This window comes from Gracilinanus agilis, chromosome 6 (assembly GCF_016433145.1).
Source record: "Gracilinanus agilis isolate LMUSP501 chromosome 6, AgileGrace, whole genome shotgun sequence".
Taxonomy (NCBI): domain Eukaryota; kingdom Metazoa; phylum Chordata; class Mammalia; order Didelphimorphia; family Didelphidae; genus Gracilinanus; species Gracilinanus agilis.
The window spans coordinates 227010483-227028398 of record NC_058135.1 but is presented as its reverse complement, the minus strand read 5'-3'; the positions used below and the strand labels follow the sequence as shown (position 1 = coordinate 227028398).

Below are 17916 nucleotides of genomic sequence, written 5' to 3'. Positions count from 1 at the left end.
AGTCCGATTTACCTGCCTTCTCAGCAGCCAAGACACTAGAGCTTAACTTCATGATATTAAATAGACTTTAATGATTGAGTGTAGGGGCAGGCACCCTTTCTGGCATTACAGCTCCCTCCCTCCCTCCAGAGCCTCAGGGGCTGCCCACCTCACTCTTGCCCAAGATAGGGTAGTGCAGTTGGGCTGGGGGGTGTTCCAGTTTTCTCTCAGGAGTTGGCCCGAGTCCACCAGCCAGCTGTGGACAAGGTCCCCTTGTGGTGGCACCACAGTTGGGAAGGGGTTTACATTCTCACTCAAACCACAGCAGAGCCAGGCATCAAGTTGGCCATCCCAAGAACCCTCATCTGTGGCACCACTGACTGTCCCCTGACACCACTCCTTTGAGGGACATCAGAAAGCAATTCCTCTTCTAGCATTACCTTGTTTCCAGTAGCACCCCCTTCTTCAACCCCTCACACAGGTGACTGGAGCCAGGGCCGAGCTTTTGCCCGGAAACCCCGGGCTGGAGGAGACCGCTGTCGGGGGGCAGGGCTTCCAGAGCCTGAGCTGGAACTAGAGCTGGATCGGGGAGGAAGTGGGGGGCGGCCTCGGGGAGCAGCGTCCAGGGAGAGGGTACGGGGCCGGCCCCAGGGAGTGGCTCGAGAGCCTGGGCAGGCACGGGGTGGAGAGGGGCTTCGGGGTGCATGGATTGGATGCTTCGAGGAGGGTAGCTTCTCTGTAAATAAGGCCAGCCAGGGTGGGGGAACATCCAGAGGGGGGCCCTCCTGCTTCGCCAGGATGTCCGTCACTGCCGCGATGTCATCTAAAGGGTCAATAGCTGTAGCACCAGGGGAGGATTTGAGGATGGGGTACACATCAGAGCTTCAGCCCCAGACTTGCTCTGTGTTGCCCCCCTCCCCTCCGACCCCCTCCCAGCCACCAGGCCAGCTGTCACCTGTCGCTGTAATAGGAGGAGAGCAGAGCCCGGATCTCGGCTGATACAGCATTATCCTGGAGCAGTAGCCCCTCGCCTGGGCCCCCTGGGACCAAGGCTGAGGGAGGGAGGGGGACAGGGGGAGAAGATGGCACGACACAGAGAGACCAAGAAAAGGAAGGGAAGGGGTCCCAGGAGACGAGACCAGCATGAAGAAGGGGAAACAGAAAAGAAGGCATTAGGAAGGGAAAGGCCTGGAGAACTCTACAGGAAGGAACTATTTTGGGGGGTATCTAAGAGCAGAGGGAGAGAGGCCTGATAAGAGTCCAGAAGGAGGAAGAGAAAGTGAGACCTGGCAGGGTGGAAGGGGGAGGCAAGTGGGTCTGAGAAGAGGGACAGAGGTGACAATAGGGGGGAGGTGAGTGGGTCTGAGAACAGGGCTGAGCTTGAAGTGAATAAGTCAGAGAAGAGAGTGGACCAGACAGGAAGAAGTGAGCTGGAGGTCATTTCTGCTCAAAGATGACGTGCCCAAGCCTGGGGACCCTTTTCTATCTGCCTCCATTCATGAGCACCCACCTCCCTCCTCTTCCCAGAGTCTTCCTTACCCATCTCATGGTAGAGGGAGCCTTGCTTGGCCAGTGCAGGAGGTGGCTTTCGTGGAGAAGGGACTTCAATCTTCATGAGCTCATCGCAGCACTGTTTCCATTGGCCTAAGGGGAGGGAGAAAAAGAGTACTTGTCATGGTGGGTCAGCTGGGCACCTCAGCTTCACCCTGGCTTTTCTCTCCAATAAACCTCCCCTTCCAGTCATTGGACAGAGACGGGCGTCAGCCCAACAGGACCCTGCTGGGCTGCCCTCCAGTCTTACAAGAGGACTACTATCTGCAATCTCTCCTGCCAGTAAGAGCCCTTTGGAGCTCTGTGGGTTCTCTCTGACCTGTCCCCAACCAATGAGAGCCCCCAGGAGCATTGCAGACCCCACCCCTGGAACACCTTTGGGGGCTCAGTCAGCTCTACACCCACTTACTCATGTCAAAGAAGAGCTGCCATAAAGCCTCCATCCAGCGTTGCAGGGCCCCCCGGCTCTCCATTTGCAATGTGTGAGTCACTTCATCTCCCCCATACCGGTTACTGATGCTGAGGGTGAGAGGTCCCCCCAGGCTCTGGTCCTTCTCCCCAGCCCGGACCCGAGTCTCCTGTAGAAAGGAGAAAGGTTCAGGTCCAGCCCAAGTGCCAGATTCATCTTCCTCCTCCCTGGTGGTCTCCCCATCCCCTCCTTTTTGGTAACCCATCATGGAGTGCCCTACCAAGTGGTAAAAACTACTAGCATTTCCCTCTCTGGAAAATGGGAACTGAAGACCAGATTGGATCAGAGGCTAAGAGAAGATGTCTGACAACACAAGACTGACAGGGAAAGGGAGGAACAAGGAAATTTAGGACTCAGGTCTACAGCTGGATCTTAGCAAACATCGAGTCCAACCCCCTTTCATCTCCTCATTTCACAGATAAGGAAACTGAGGCCCAGCTTTCAGGGTCAGAAAGTGACAGTCCAAAGGCAGAGCTGGATAAAGTTAAACACTAGGAAAAATAGGACAGAATGGGAGAGAGATATTGAACTGAGGAGAATATCTTCTAAAGTCCTAAATCTCCAAACCTTGACCTTGTTTTTAAAAAATAGATTGGTAACCATATTTCAATATAATTGGTTCATTTTGCAATCTTATGTGACTTATTTTTGCATTGGAAATGATATTCTGAAAAGGGGTCAACAGATTTCATCAGCCAGCCAAAAGGGGCCACCTTCGGAACCCCTGTTCTGAAAGAAAGGAGGAAAACCTGCCAAAAGGAGAGTAAGAGCAGCTCGAGACAGTCGGTCAAGGAGAGAGGGAGAGAGGGAGAGAGGGAGACAGACAGACAGACAGACAGGCAGAGTGAAAGAGAGACAGATAGACAGAAACAAAGACAAAAAGAGAAGGGAGGAGGGAGACCTCTAAACAGAGGAAGGAGAGAGCCTATTGCACAGGAAGTCATCTGGTTCACTGGATTGATAAAGAAGCTGAGGTTGAGGCAGGCAGGAGAGTAAGCACCAAAATCACACAGTAAAAGTTTTGGGGGGATTTGAGACTGGAGGAGCCTGGCGGACAGCAAACAGTGAGCTTAATTAGTCTCTGCTGTCTCCTCCAGGGTTGTTGTTTTGAGTGGAGGCAGTTCAGGCACATGTGGTCTGTAACTATGGTGTATCTCTCAGGGGATCGGTGCTAGGCTGTTTTCATCTTTAAGAGCTGTAGCAGAAGTAGGAGCCCCCTTTCTGTCCAAGGCCCACGTTCCCCAGTGGTCTGGAGAGGATGTTCCCTGGCCCCAGGAGGCTCAGGAGGACCCATCACCTTGTTGATTGCAATGGTGAACAATGGATCTTCTTGAGTGTTGGCTTCCCCAGGATGGCGGTAACAGAAAAGGTTGGTTCCTTTCAGGATGCCATGTACCTGGCCCCAGCTCTGCTGGCCCCCGACCTGATGCTAGAGGGCAAACAAGCCAAAGGGAGAAGTGAATTTCTACCCCCATCCTTCCCACCCCACCTGGCTCCTCCACTCCTCCCCTTCTCCTGGTGCCTCTCAGTAACACTTCTGTCTCTGCTTCTCCCTCACACTAATGCTGGGATTCCAGAGGATGGCTCCCTCACTTATCATTTCACCTCTCATCCCCCACAGCCCACTGGATGCCTCCATTTCCAGCCTTTATTCCTGAAACAATTCCCTGCCTCTTCCTTCTTAGTTCCTCTTCATAACCATCCCTTTGCCCTCCTCCCCCCACCCTTGTTCCCTCCCCACCCTCACCTGCACCCTGAGGGTGCCACTCATGACGGGCTGAGTCATGCAGAGGGGCTGAGCTGCCAGGCGACAACACACACTGCCATAGAGAGGCAGCCAGGCTGGGTTCTCCTCTGGGGAAAACAGAGAGATGTTGGGGAAGAGGAGGGCGACCCTTTAACTGAGCCCCTCTTCTCTCCATCCAGAACCAGACTTTACCCCGACTGACCCTCACTCACTCACCGTTACTAGTGAGGGTGAGGTCATGAGTTCGGAAGCCATCCTGTACTGCCGCCAGAGTCAGGGTGGTCTGGGCCAGGAGGTGATATCGGGGTCCTCTGTGGGAGGGACAAAGAAACAGGTGGGAACAAGAATGGGCTTGGGAGGGAAGTCAAAGGATCACGTGGTGAAGCAACTCCTCTTCCTCTGACATTGGGGGCTTCCCCCCCCCCATTTTAATTTTATATTTTCACGTTTTCATTGAGGGCTGTCTAAGGCATCTCTTCAGTCACTAAAAAGCCCAGTCCAGAGTCCTTTCCTTCCAAGGCCTTCCTAAACCACACTGGCCCACTTGGCTATTAATCACCCAGATGTGTCCTGGGCCATATGTTTAGGTGTGAATGGCTATCCTTGCCTCCCATGTCTCTTGCCTTCCCCCACTATAGCCCGGTGAGTCTGTGAGGAGGCTCAGAGACCACTGGAGAGAGCCACAGGGCACAGGATGATGTCTTACCCCACAGCTGGGGTGGGGAGCAGGATGGGATTCCCTGCACTGCTACTCCCAGAGCCCCCGGCGCTCTCCAGTGAAGCCCGAACTCGCCTTCCAGAGGACCTTCCCAGAGAGTTGCTGAGCTTGCTGGCCAGTCTCCGGGGGGCCCCAGCCAGAGCTCCCTCCTCCTCCACGCAGGCCCCGTACAACTCCAGCCTCAGCTCAAAGTCTGGTCCTGCCTCCATACTGCAAAAGATGGGGGTGACGTGACAAAGGTCTCTGGAGGGAGTCGAGGGAGGCCCCAGAAGCGCTGTTCTACAGGGATCTGGACTGTACCTCCCTCCCATGCCAGGGATCAGGTGTGGGTTGGACAGTAGGGAAGGAGGAGGGTTCAAGGACTCACAAAAGAAGACTGCTCTGAAACGAGATGTCTGTTAATGTCCTGTCTACCAGGACCATCTCTGTGTCCTGGATGTTCCCCCCCAGCTGCAGCAACAGGAACACAGCCCATCGGTGTAGGTCTGAGGGCAGAGAAGCCAGAAGTCAAATAAGGAGAAGTGGAAGCTGGACTGATAGACCTTGCGAGGGTCCCTTGAAAACAACAGTCTGTGAGACTCACCTCCCTTGTTCTTGAAATACTCTGTGTCCTTCCACATGAGGGGGATTCGGATGTCTAGAGAAGGAACCCAGCGTGGGTTAAGACAACAAGGGAATAAAGAATAAAGGAGGTACCCCAGGAGAAAAGATATTCACCTTGGACAATAGTCTTTCTTCTTTTAAACCCTCACCTTACATCTTAGAATCAACACTGCTTATCAATTCCAAGGCAGAAGGGCTAGGCAATGGGGGTTAAGTGACTTGCCCAGGGTCACCCAGCTAGGAAGTGTCTGAGGCCAGATTTGAACCCATGACTTCCCCCTCTCTAGGCCCGGTTCTCTTCCAAGGAGCTACCTAGCTGCGCTCTGGATTGATATTCTTTAATCCCAGGGATAGAGCCTGTGGGTAGGAAGAGTCACAATGCTGGGAGGCAGTGAGGTAAAATGTCAATGAGGATGAACCGGAGGTTCCTTACCAGAGATACAAACTGTGCCACGACACGCAGAGCGTTCATCTGGGGGCCCAGTCTCTGAAGGCCTTGGGTCAAGGAGAGGATATAAGCAGGTTATTGTAATTAAGCACCTCTTCTTCCCCCCTCCAGCCCCTCGCCAAGAAACATAGGGATCACGGGCCCTCCTGCTACCAGGGACTGCTACGCCCCTCGTTCCCTCCTGTGTCAGGATGATTTGTTGCCAACATGGTAGGCACTGGAGGAGACAAGAGTATAGCATAAGGGGCTGGGTGGCCCTAGGAATTTCCGTACAGCTCATTAATCCCCATTAGGAGTGTCAGTGATCACTTAATGTACTTCCACCCATGTGTACACACAAGGTTCCAGAGATGTATGAACTCAAACACATTCTCTGACTCAGATGCCTCATAAGGGTAATAATCTTGCTATGTGGGGTCCCTTCCTCCACTGTAGAAAGTGTGCTAAATTCAGGAGTAAGAGAGAGCTCAGTTTGAATCCTGCTCTCTGATGCTAGATTTTTGACCAGAGCTTTCTCTCTGAGACTCAGTTTTCCTGTCTGTACAAGGGGGATAATAATATACATAATATATATCATATCTACATTATAGTATACATATAGATATGAACCTCAAGTGAGAAGTTTCTAAATCTCAAATCATCCTATAAATGCCAATGATTTCTTCTTAATATTAATCAACTAATATTGCCCAACTCCTTCCTCTTTGACTTATATCCCATTAACCTTTCTCTTTTATATGACGATTACATTTTTGAGGAGTGGAGAATTGGGAGGGAGAAACCTAAAAAAACATAGGAGGTAATTAATAAGGAACTCCTGGTAGACTGATTGATGGGAAGGACATTGAAGATAAAGCTCATCTTTGCTGACCTGCCATTGTTGAGCAAGGGACTATGGTGCCCTGAATTGGCAATTAGAATTCTCTATGGACTTGGGGTGAAATCCTGGCCCTAAAAAAACAACTACCTCTATCACCTGGGGAAAGTTATTTTTCTTTTCTCAGTTTCTTCATTTTTAAAATTAGGGAGTTGAACTAGGCCCTTTCAGCTCTAAATCCCACATTGGGCCCCAGGCCAACTTATTTATCCTCTGAACCAAGTAACTAGTACCTTTTTTTGATGCCCTTTAACTAACCATTTTCCCACTACAGTGATCTAAACTCTAAGATAATTCCCACCCCATCAACACTGACAAAACAATACTTTGGAGTCTTATGGCATTCCTCAAATTTTACCAACTAGGATTATAGATTTAAAGTTGGAAAGGACCTCTGAGGCCATATAGTCTAACCCTTCCCCATTTTACAGATGGAGAAACTGAGGCCCAGAGTCACCACAGGGAGTACATATCTCAGAAGGGATTTGAACTCTGGTCTTCCTCCTAGCCCAGCCCTTTATCCACAGTGCCATGATGCTTCTCATACAGAAAGTGTATTGCATGGACCCAGTCTCTTTCAGGTCCTGTGTCTGTAAGTCTTTAATTTGGAGCCATTTGTATCTCTCTAGCACTGGATGCAACATCTGATAGCCCAGTTAGCCTCCCCCCTAAACTGCCTACAGCTCTGGTTATTCCAATACATCACTTGGTTGGAGTCATGCTCCCATGTACCCTGAAAGCCTTCCTCTCATCTTCCCTTCTTGCAATTACCCCCTTTAACATTCTTGTCGTGAGCTGGTAGGGATACTACTAGCCTCCTTGCTTAGTATATCCAATGCCTTGGAACTGTGTTCTCTGTTCAGGACAGTTCCCTTCCAGAGCTTGTGGAGAATCCTGTCTTAGGATGTGACAGTCAGTGAGTGAAAGATTTCTAGAAGCCTGATGCCATGGCCATTCTGGGCCCAGAGGGGTCCCTCCAACTATCTGTTCTGGACACTCCTAGACACCACATACCCCAAATTCTGTCATCTGTAAGAGGGAGATTTTAGGTGTTTTATAGATATATAATTAAAGTGTGGCCACTAGGAATCAACAATTCAGATTGCTTCCATAATTAAAATAGACCCAAGTCAGGATCGGGTTTAAGGTAGTTTATTTACAATTAGGAAGGTAAAAGGTAGGGAAATACAGAGAGGAAGAGGCTAGTCCAGGCCTCGGCCTGGACGGAGAGAGAGAGTTAAAAAGCTAATTAAACTAGGCTACAAGCCATAAGACCATTTGATTTTTTTATACTTTTGTTTTTTCTTTTGAATTTACTCATACAACCCCATGACTCAACTATATATCTTGAGCTGATCTGGGTATTTCTTTTAAAATACCCACATCAGGGGGGATTGTATTTTTATAAAATCCAAGATTTAATTGTATTTTTATTAAATCCAAAATTTAATTTTTTGATTTTGTTCGAGAAAATTTCTCAGAGAAAGAAACTTGCTGATTCCTTAATCCAGAGAATGAACTGTTTGCAGAGAGATGCCTGAAGAATCTACATTTAATCAAGAGATCCAGAATGAACTTTGGGTTGCAATTGATTGAACTGATGGGTTTGTTGCATCCATCAATCCAGAATGAACTTTGGGTATAAATGAATGGACTGATAGGTTTGAACAGTTACTTTGAATGTACATTTTATGCCAATGGGGGACTGCCCCCAATTGGTTTCTTGTCAATGTGCTTAGCAAACATTGGTTTGCTTTCTCTCTCTTCCATTCCCCTCTTATCTCTAACTATTGTAGTTAGAAGACCTTTGTGAGTATAAGAGGATTATGTAAAATGATCACTTGGGGTGACTAGGCACCCAATGATCATCAGGGGGGATTGTGTAAATGGAATTAGCTCTAGTCCATTCATAGTCAAACTCTACTTACACTAGGCATAGAGATGTCATCCCCACCTCCCTTAGTGGGAGGGGAGACAGTTACCCACACGTGACAATAAGTAACAAATCAAAAACAAGGGACTGCCCTTTGGGCAGTCCAAATCAGTGTAGAGACTGCCATTTGTCCACTTAAATTAGAGGTGTACCCACAGGGAGTGAGGAGAGGCACTATCTCTTTAAGTATGTTGGTTACTTCCAGAGGAGGCAGTTCTGGCTTTGAACTTGGTGCTGGAGGTTCTCCGGTGAGACCTCAGGCAGCTTCTACTCTGAATGGTCACGTGGGTAAGTTAGGCTGACTTCCTTGGCCTACCTTGGCATTTCCAGACTCTGCCTTAAGTAGGCTTATAGCCTCTCTGATTGCTATGGTCTTGTGGCTTGTAGCCTAGTTTAATTAGCCTTTTAACCCTCTCTCTCCGTCCAGGCCTCTCCAGGCCTGGACTAGCCTCTCCCTCTCTCTATTTCCCTACCTTTTACCTTCCTAATTGTAAATAAACTACCTTAAACCCGATCCTGACTTGGGTCTATTTTAATTATGGAATCAATCTGAATTGTTGATTCCTGGCAGCCACACTTTAAATATATATCTATAAAATACCTAAAATCTCCCTCTTACACATCCAAATGCAACACCTGTTAGCCTACCCCATTCAGTCGTCTTGGTCAACGGGGCATCAGGGGACACAGAGTTGCCACCCATTAAATATTGATTAAATCAATCAATCATCCTTGGGGAGCACCTTTGGCTCCAGACATCATTTGCTTAGTGCAGGAGGGGCCCCCTAATTCATCTCCTTCTCTTCCTGCTCACCGCCTTGCTGTCCTCCCCAGCACCTGCGCTTCCTTTCGACGCTGCAGTTCCCCCATGTAGCTGAGGATTCGACTGCTGCAGACCAGCAAGCTCTTGGTGGCCTCTAAGGCTTGTTCCCTTTGGGAGCAAGCAGCCAGCAGCTTGCAGGCTCCTTCCCTCATCCGGATCTCATGGTCCAGCTTCCTCTGCAGCTCTGTATCCTGAGGGAAGAGAAACAATTAGTGCAACTGGAAAGGCAGGATTCCCCCTGTCCACTGACATCCCCCTCTCCCTACTAATATAAGAGTCAAGGAAGATCTTGGTAGAAATTTAGTTAAATAAATAGTGAACTATCATTATGACCTCCTAAATAAGTCTCCCTGCCTCCTCTTTCTCTCTATTCCAATGTATCCTACACACATTGCCAAAGTTAGAATCTTGATTCATAGCTCTGATCTTCCTAAAGCCCAAAGCGAGGTCTTCCCTTGCTCAAAAGAACCTCCAGCGGCTCCCCATTGCTTATAACATTCAAGACCCTCCACAGTCTGTTATTACCATATTCCGCCAACCTTCCCAATTCTGCCTATAGAATTTCTATTAAACCTTCCTGGTACAGCCTGACTTCAATGCCACTTGCTCTGCTGAGACATTGCTAAGGCAGAAGTGATCTTTGGGTATTTCTCTTATGCAGGTATCACGCAATATTTTTTTTAAATCATAATTGTCTATATGCTTTATCTCCTCCTCTTAGTAAAACCTCAGAGAGAAGGGACTAGATTAGGAATCTTTGAAACTTCAGCCCTTAACAATATTTTGCATAGAATAAGTACCCAACCATACGCAAGTGGTGTTGGAATGATTTGAAACATGGAAGGGAGTCACCAAAGAAATGACATGCCCCTTTCATCTGCTTACTAGTTGGAGTGCTGAACCCATTAAAAAGGTCACTGGAATTGCCACAAAGCAGTACATGCAGGTATCCTATAACTCAGAATGAAGACTGAAGAATTGTGGGATGCTGGACCAGGAAGAGAACTACAAGGAAGGAGGGCGTCTCCTACATTAGAAACCTTACAAGATGGTCTGAGTTTTTGAGAGGCTATTTAAAACATGGGAAAGATGAGAGGAGGGAACAATACACTCTGTTCCATTTGACCTACAAGTCAATCTGAACCTAGAAAATCATTGAATGCTAGGGTAAGAAGAGCCATCCACCCCGAGTTCTGTAGTAGGAAAAGGGGACAGTCTTAGTTAAATTCATCTCAAAGTAGAAGGTCTTTTGATTATGCTAGAGAATGGGCAGTATAGGTGAAAGGAAGAGTGAAGGCACAAGGATTGATTAAAGTAGTAAAGAATAATACAATGCTAGAAAAGGGAGCATCCTATCTATTTTACAGATGAGGAAATGGAGGCCTAGGTGATTCATCCAACCAGCAAAGCACCAATTCTGTATAAATCACTGCCCTGGGTGTTCATGGGAGTTATAGAAACATGAAAAGTGTGGTTTCTGCCCTTCTGAAACTCATTGGAGAAATCTAGATTCATACATAACTACAACAGAAAGGCAGTATAACATAGGTCTGTTAGACCAATAGCATAAGCTACGTAAGGATTTGCAGGTAATAAAAGGCCAACTTCTAATTGGGTTAACTGGGCAAGTTCTTGTTAGAGATAGGGGATATTTCAGCTGGGTCTTGAAAAATGGATAGAATTTTGACAGGAGGAGGGCAGAGAGACTGTTTTCCTGGTGAAGGAACTTTGTAGAAGTAAACAGCAAAAGGTCTGTTCTGGCCGGACTAAGACTTTTCCATAAGGTAGTGGAGGCTGAATGCAGCATATAAGTACCTTAAATGCCTTTATCCCATTGCCAGTGGGGAACCATTAATGTTGTTTTTTCAGCTAATGCCAGTGAGCTAAGCACACTGCTCCCAGATCTTAGGTGCAGGTCTGAGTCACTGAGCAATTCCAAATAACATGCTCATCCCCCAGCCTCCACCTCTTCAGGCTGCTCTCATTACCCAGCCCCAGTTCAGGCTCTCCTCAATGCCCTGAACCTAAGGGGGTGGGGGCAGCAACTGGAAAAGAAGGGTTCTGCTCTGTGAAGTTCCTTGACCTCTACCTCAGTTTCTTGCCTCACACCAATCCCCTCCCCCAAGGAACCCCAAACTTGGATTCATGGACTCCACAGCCCCCTTCTCCTCCTAACTTCAGAACTGGCCAATTTATTTCTCTCCCCTGAGTCTACTACCTATTGCCTCCCCCAGACCTATCACCCACGATGTCTCCATCTGGAATTCTTCTTTTCATTCCTCTACAAATAAAGTACCTTCCCAGCCCCTCCTCCGTCAATAGGAAGACCCTTGGGAGCCAGCTCCCCTTAAATCCATTGGGATTTACCCATGTGTCATTGTTCAGCTGCCTGCCTGCCCTGGGTTTGTCCACGCTGTTCAGCCCTGCAGTGGCTGTCTATGCAGGGGCGTGTGGGCGTGTGGAAACACTGGGAGTCCACATGACACGGGTCTATTCCCAGGACCTCTCTCCTACGCCTCTTGTCCTTAGGCACAGACCACAAGACCCCAGAAGGGAGTGATGGGCTTTGAGGCTCTGGGGTCTCCCACCCGAAATCTCTCCCTCGGGCATCACTTACTCGTCCTTCCCCAGTTCTGTCCATTCTGCCGACGGCTCTGGCCCTCGGCCCCTGCCTGGCCGGGCCAGGGCCGGTGAGGAGCTAGCTAACCGGGGCTGCAGGCCGGAGGGCCAGCGCCTGGCCAGCTCAGCAAGGCTCCACCGGGATGCTCCCGAGCCCTCCCCACGCCTCCAGAGCTCAGGAGCTCCGGTGACATCAGCTCCAAACCGACGCGAGAGCAGCTGGGGTGGGGGAAGGCCAGGGGTGCAAGGATATGTGTCCAGTCCTTCAATTCTCCCAGGCCACGGAGCCACCATCCCGGGGTCTCGACAGTCCCCTCCTCAAATGCAGCAGCCCCCACCCACGACATTCGGCTTTGAGCCCAAGCCCCGCCCCGCTTCATCATGGTCACGCCCTGGAGCTCCACCTCCTCTCCCCTCCTCCATCTCTGTCCTGGCTAGCGGAACTTGGTACACTGTCCCAGATCAGGCACCGTGGCCCACCCCGGGAAACTGGGGGGAGGGAGCGAGGGCTGGAGCAGTAAGTGACTAAGGAGACAACCCCTCGCAAAAGGCTCGCGGCCAGCCCACTCTCGTCCTCTCCTCTCCAAGGGAGTCAAAGATCTATGGGCAAAGTCCTACCTGTTGAGGGAAAGGACTGCTGCGGGAGAGGGCAGAGCACAAGAGAGCAAGGCACAGAGGAAGAACTCCCAAGATCCTGCCCGAGTCCGAGGAGCCCCTTCATTCCGCCCTGGAAGCTACTCATTACGTATAGGAATGTAATTTTTTATATTGGTGGGAGGGAGGAGGAGAAAGAGAGAGCAGGAAATCCAGAGAACCTGATGCCCAAGGCATCTCCCAAGGAGAAAGAGGGGAAAATCTCTCCCAACTTGTACATTATGCTTTCCAGCCTTTGGACCCTGGAGTCAGCCTTTCCAAAGTCTATAGACCCGCCAGCCCAACATCCAAATGACTGTTCCCCTTTGCCACCAGGACAGCATCCCATTACCACAGATCCTCCCTCCCTCTTCCCTGCCTTATAAGTGTAGGAGAACCAGTGAATCTTGTTTCTTAATCTGTCTCTGGCTCCTCCTCCTTCCCTTGCTCTATTTCCCCATTTGCACGATGGACAGCCACCTTTTCTAGGTCAGAATTCCAAATGCAGCTTCCCCAGATTCTTCCCAGACTCTGGGCTGTCTCCCTAGTAGCATCCTGAGCTTCAGCTCTGACTCCTCCCTTCAGAGTTTTCAGTACTGTTACTTCTGGTCTTCTATTCTTTGACTCCGACCTTCCCTGGACACCCTCTCCACCCCAACTTTTCCCCGATTTCCCCCCAGTTTGCCTTGGCTGCTCCATATAAAGCAATATATTTCTATGGTATCTTATAGGCATATAAACCTTCATGAAGCAGCCCTGTGAGGTAGGTAATAATGCAAGTAACATTATCTCCATTTTCCAGGGGAGGAAATTGAAACTCAGGGATCTCATTTGCTCAAGATCATAAGGGGCACAAACCCAGTTTTGGGGGCATATGTGTGTGCCTGCGTATAACTGTTGTTTTTTAATTTCCATGCTTCCTTCACAGGCACATTAAGGTCACCTCCAGAAGTGGTCTTCTTTCCCTAATTAATTCCATCCACTCTAGCCTTCTTGTCCCAACTTTGGGAACCTTTTACAAGTATGTCTCCATGCCCTCCCCCATCTTGGAAGAGCTGGAAGTGCAGGGGAAAAGAGAGCTCTAGCCATTCAGTTCAATTCAACAATCATTTACTTGGGCCATGCTGGTAAGCATAACTCCCATGGGGCCAGATTGCAAGGAAGAGTGGTCAGCGGACAATGTGCCCGATTTCAGCCAGTGAGGAAGGACTCTTGGTTATACAATGGGCTGAAGGGAATTGGCATTTACAAGGCTAGACTGTCCCAGGGTCCCTTACCTTTTGTGCTCAAGCCTTACAACCACTAGCTTTTACAACTGCTGACCACTTCCTAATCCATCCTCTCAGCTGGCTTCCTCACAGCCAACTTTAGAGTCCCTCTTTTCTGAAAGAAATTCTGGAAGCTATCTGGCCCCAACCTCCCCTCACTTCTCTGCCCTCATTTTATAGATGAAGAAACTGAGGACCAGAGAAATGTCTTGCCCACTTTCTGCTACATGATACTGGTTTTCCTCAATCCTCACCCCCTTCTGGTTTCCAGAAAAGCCACATGCCAACAACCAACTCCCAGAATGTGTGGGGGTGGGAGAAAGGGCAGTGAGAAACACTGAATGTGAGCTGAATTGCATGGGTTGTTCTCAAGATGGCAGCTTGAGGACTGGGGTGGCTCCACTGAAAGCCTGCAAGTATACATCCAGCCTGCAAGTATACAATGCTGTAGAGGGTTTCCCTCCCCTTCCCCTCCCCATCCTCAAACCCCGGTAGATTCCAGTTATGCATGGCTCAGGCACATGCAGGGTTAGCATGCACCCCTGCAGGGTTGGGGTTGGGGGCATTACCTCCAGGCTGAGCGCCATCTGCCGGATGTACAGCATGTTGAGATCTTCCATGATATGCAATCTGTCCTGCATCTCTGTGTCCCCCAGCTCTGCCCTGAAGCAGCCCCAATTCCTCCCTTCAAGCCCCTAACTCCCCTGAGTCAGGCCCCTTGGGCTGCCACGACAAACTTTCCCTACTGCTGCTGACACCGCCCCAGGCGGGAGCAAGGGATGGAGGGAGGGGGAGGAAAGGAAGGTGGGAGGGGAGAAGGGAGGTTCTGGAGAACTGACTGAGGGGAGGGGGGCTGGTGGCAGAAGGGGCCCCTAGGCAGAGTTGAGCATCCAGTTTGGGGCTGATGGCAGCTGTTCTCCCAGCTGTGGAAGAGAAAGGGCCTTTCATTCCCTCCCTAGTTCCCGCCCACATCACTGGCCCAGTGGACAGAGGGCCAATGTGTACAGGGATGGGGGTGAGGGGTAGTGTGGTGGTATGACAGGGAGAGGCAGAAGGACGGTGCTGGGGGGTGGGGGTCATGCAGCATTTGGCTCTAGGTTCCACATGGTCGTGGGGGCTCCCAGGGAGCACAGGAGGAAGGCTAGAGGCTTCCAACTGGGAACCTGGCTCTTGTTCAGCTTTTTAGTGGAGAGGATGAATGTGTGGAGAAAGTGAGGCAGCTACAGAGCCGGGGTTGTGGAAGCGGGTGAGACCTGGAGTCCTGGCCCATCCACTCCGAACTGCCCCTCCCAGGCTCTGCTGTGCCCCGCCTCAGTCCAGCCCAGCCCAACCCAGCCCATCCTCTCCCCAGTTACCTCACTCTTCCAGCAAAGAGAGGGGGCTAGGTGGGCAGGGCCTGCATGCAGCTCTTTTCCCCCTCTACACATACTCCCTTCTCTGGGCCCCTTCCCTTCCAGACAGGAAACCAGCCCCAGTCCCCCGCCAGCTGCAGCCCTTGCCCCCCCTTCCACTGGAGCACACGGTGACCCACAAGGTCACAGTAATCCAGGCTCCGCCTTATTATCCTGGGCCAAGCCCAGCCCCTCTCTCAGTCCAGAGTGTCCTCTAGCCTAGGACTGGGTTCCCAAACTCTGTAGCCTGGCCCTGGCCCGCAGCTGTCTTCGATTCCGGCTCCACCCTCAGATCCAAGCTCCACCTCTTGGATCCAAGTTTAGAGTGGCCTCCTCGGGTAGGAGGAGACAGCCTTTCCATTCCAGGACTTAAAAGTTCTCCCTCAGTAAACACCTCAGCTATTCCTAGGCCCCGGGATTCCGGAGCCCTGGGTCCACAGTGTACTGGAGGTGACCCTTTGTGTACAGGATCTGGGGGGTGGCATTTCAGATTGTCAGCCAGGACCTTCCTAGCCCTTCCCTTCCCCGAGGCAGCTGTGCAGAGGGAGAAGAGTAGGTGAGCTGGAAGGAATGAATAGGGCCTTTGTTCCCTGGGGGAGGAAAAGAGTGAAGTTCCAACTGGAATCTGCTGCTGGGAGGGAGGGAGGAAGGAGGGAATGGGCAGGTGGAGCCACTGCATGTAACCCTTTTCAGGTCTGGTGGGAGAAGGTAGCCAGGCACTGGATAGGAAAAAAATATTCCCTCTTTATCTTCACTAACCTTTGGCTTCCTTCGTAATCCTGTATTTTATCTGAATGCATTTAAAAATATTCCCAGAAGGATGTCCATAGGGTTCAGCAGAATTCCAAAGGGGTCTCTTTAACAAAAAAGGTTAAGACCCCCTGATTTAATATAATGCCACTGTTGGACAAGAAAAAAGGACGAAAGAGAAGGAATTGCCCAGCATCTCTCCCTTGGGCAGCCACATCTGATTAAACACAACTCCTCTGATGAAACGGTGCTATTTCAGCACACTACATAATTGTCTGGGGGAAAGGTGCTGTCCCTAGGGGACTGGAGACTTCTTCCAGGAATTTTCCTTTTTCCTACTTGCTCAACAACCATACACACACCAGCCTAGACCCTACTCAACTACAAGGACAATCCCCAATAATCCCCATTTCCCTCCGCCTTCACAATAAAAAGAAAAAACAGAAAGAACTCTCTTCCAGATAAGTATCCCAGACCATGGCTTGGACATTTAGGGACATCCCTGGTCCAACAACCGGAATAAGTAGAATGAGAGTCATGTCCCCTATTCTCTACCACATGGGTACCCCAACTCCTGGAGGTAGAAGAATATGCCATTTGTCGGTTCCATGGAAATCATTCTCGAGAAACCTGGACTTAGAGAGGGCTCTTTGGAGAAGAAAGGGTTCTAAAAACTAGGGGTAGGAAGGAGGTTTTGGTGCTGAAAGTTCCGAGTGTCCTGAGCATGACGGAAAGGGGTGCAGGGGCGTGTGAGTATAGAGTGGCCCAAGGAAGACCAGCTACAGAGAAGTTTTGAAGTCTTGCCTGGAGCCACTGTTGGGGCTCAGTCCTGATATTTTCCTAGTTCAATCGGACACAACAGAAGCTGGGGGAAATGGGCACAGACAGAGAACAACAATAAGTGCATTCTAAGCCAGCACACCCTCGGTACCCTGATTGTGGTATTTACAAAGTCCACCCCTTGCCCCACCCCTTCCAGGCGAAGGGGAGGGGGGGCGAACTGTAGGAGGCGGCAAGCGAGGCTGGGAGGGGTGAGAAGGGTCTCCTACCTCTGGGGTGTCGCAGAAGAGGCTGAGGCGAAAGCGGCCGCGTTTGAACTCCATCTCCAGGGCAGAACCCCGGGCAACAGTGACCCGACTCCGGTGATTCCGGGAAAACATTCTCAGGTCTTAACACCGGAACGGCCCAGACCCTTTCTCTGGTTCTTTTGTCCCGGGCCGCCCCGTCCTCAGGTCTTTTTAGTCTGGTTAGTTTTATTTTGGTCGTTTTGTTTTCTGTTACCACCAAACCTCGGGTTTCCCTAATCTCAGTCCCGGACTTCCTCTCATCTCCTCTGGGCTCCTGTCCTGTCCTGCCTGGCTTTGTCCTGTCCCTTCACGCCCAGCCACGCCTGGTCCAGCCCCCTCACCCACTCTCAAAGCCCGGGAATCTCCCAATTACTCTACTCCCAAACTTCACCCGCCCCCTGCCTCGGGAGGGGACACCTAGGACAGGAACGAGGAGGAGGAACTCTCCGCCCAGAGTTCTCTCGAGGAGAGCCCCGCCCCAGAGTGGACACCTGAGCCAAGCCCTCACTCAGACAGGTGGCTCAGAGCGGCACTCAGCCTCCACCGAGGCTCGGAGGCTGTTGGCTTAGGGACCGAGAGGGCGGGCACCGTACCTGAGATGAGGGCGGAGCCAAGGTAGCGTGTTTCGGCTTTTGGCTCCACCCTCCTCGATAACTGGGAGCAGAAAGTCCGCACCAGAAACGGTTCCCCGTACTCTGCCCTGGAGCACCCCAGGGAGAGCTCTGGGAACGGAAAGCAAAGTGAAAATCTGAGAAGAGAAGGTCGGCATAGTAGGGACCGCGGTGGATGTGTGTGCTAGGGAGCTCAGGAAGGAGGCGAGCGTTGCTCCGATCTTGGAAACCGGCGCGCAGGTGTATTGCGCAGGGCGGCTCTATATACGTCTCGTGTCTACAAGCATTTATTAAACGCCTACTATTTGCTAGAGGCGCGCGTGCGTGTGGTTTTATATATATATATAGTGTGTGTGTCTGTGTGTGTGTGTGTGTGAGAGAGAGAGAGAGAGAGAGAGAGAGAGAGAGAGAGAGAGAGAGAGAGAGAGA

At 50.5% G+C, this 17916-nt stretch overlaps 1 protein-coding gene across 4 annotated transcripts; it reads right to left on the bottom strand.

The window, feature by feature from the left end:
* Window positions 1-47: 47 nt before the first annotated feature.
* Window positions 48-17380, bottom strand: RTKN (rhotekin). Of its 4 annotated transcripts, XM_044680093.1 has the most exons (13): window positions 16859-17380; window positions 9140-9339; window positions 5501-5562; window positions 5048-5101; window positions 4832-4949; window positions 4453-4674; window positions 3963-4057; window positions 3747-3853; window positions 3297-3428; window positions 1940-2108; window positions 1519-1623; window positions 935-1031; window positions 725-817 (listed from the first exon to the last, which is right to left on the bottom strand). In XM_044680093.1, the coding sequence occupies exons 1-13, from the start codon at window positions 16967-16969 to the stop codon at window positions 811-813; spliced, it is 1479 nt and encodes a 492-aa protein (XP_044536028.1). In that variant the 5' UTR covers window positions 16970-17380; the 3' UTR covers window positions 725-810. The 4 variants fall into 4 exon arrangements, with proteins under 4 accessions (XP_044536026.1, XP_044536027.1, XP_044536028.1 ...); XM_044680091.1 differs by lacking the exon at window positions 935-1031 and having other exon boundaries at window positions 48-817; XM_044680092.1 differs by lacking the exons at window positions 935-1031; window positions 16859-17380 and adding an exon at window positions 14238-14310 and having other exon boundaries at window positions 48-817.
* Between the last annotated feature and the right edge of the window lie 536 nt (window positions 17381-17916).

Excerpts from the sequence above, each read along its gene's own strand:
- RTKN (XM_044680091.1), bottom strand. The coding sequence starts at position 16,969 with ATGTTTTCCCGGAATCACCGGAGTCGGGTCACTGTTGCCCGGGGTTCT. Across the intron at positions 4,058-4,452 it reads CTCCCCACCCCAGCTGTGGG|AGGACCCCGATATCACCTCC; the intron begins GTAAGACATCAT and ends TCCCTCCCACAG. Across the intron at positions 2,109-3,296 it reads TCACCATTGCAATCAACAAG|GAGACTCGGGTCCGGGCTGG; the intron begins GTGATGGGTCCT and ends TCCTTTCTACAG.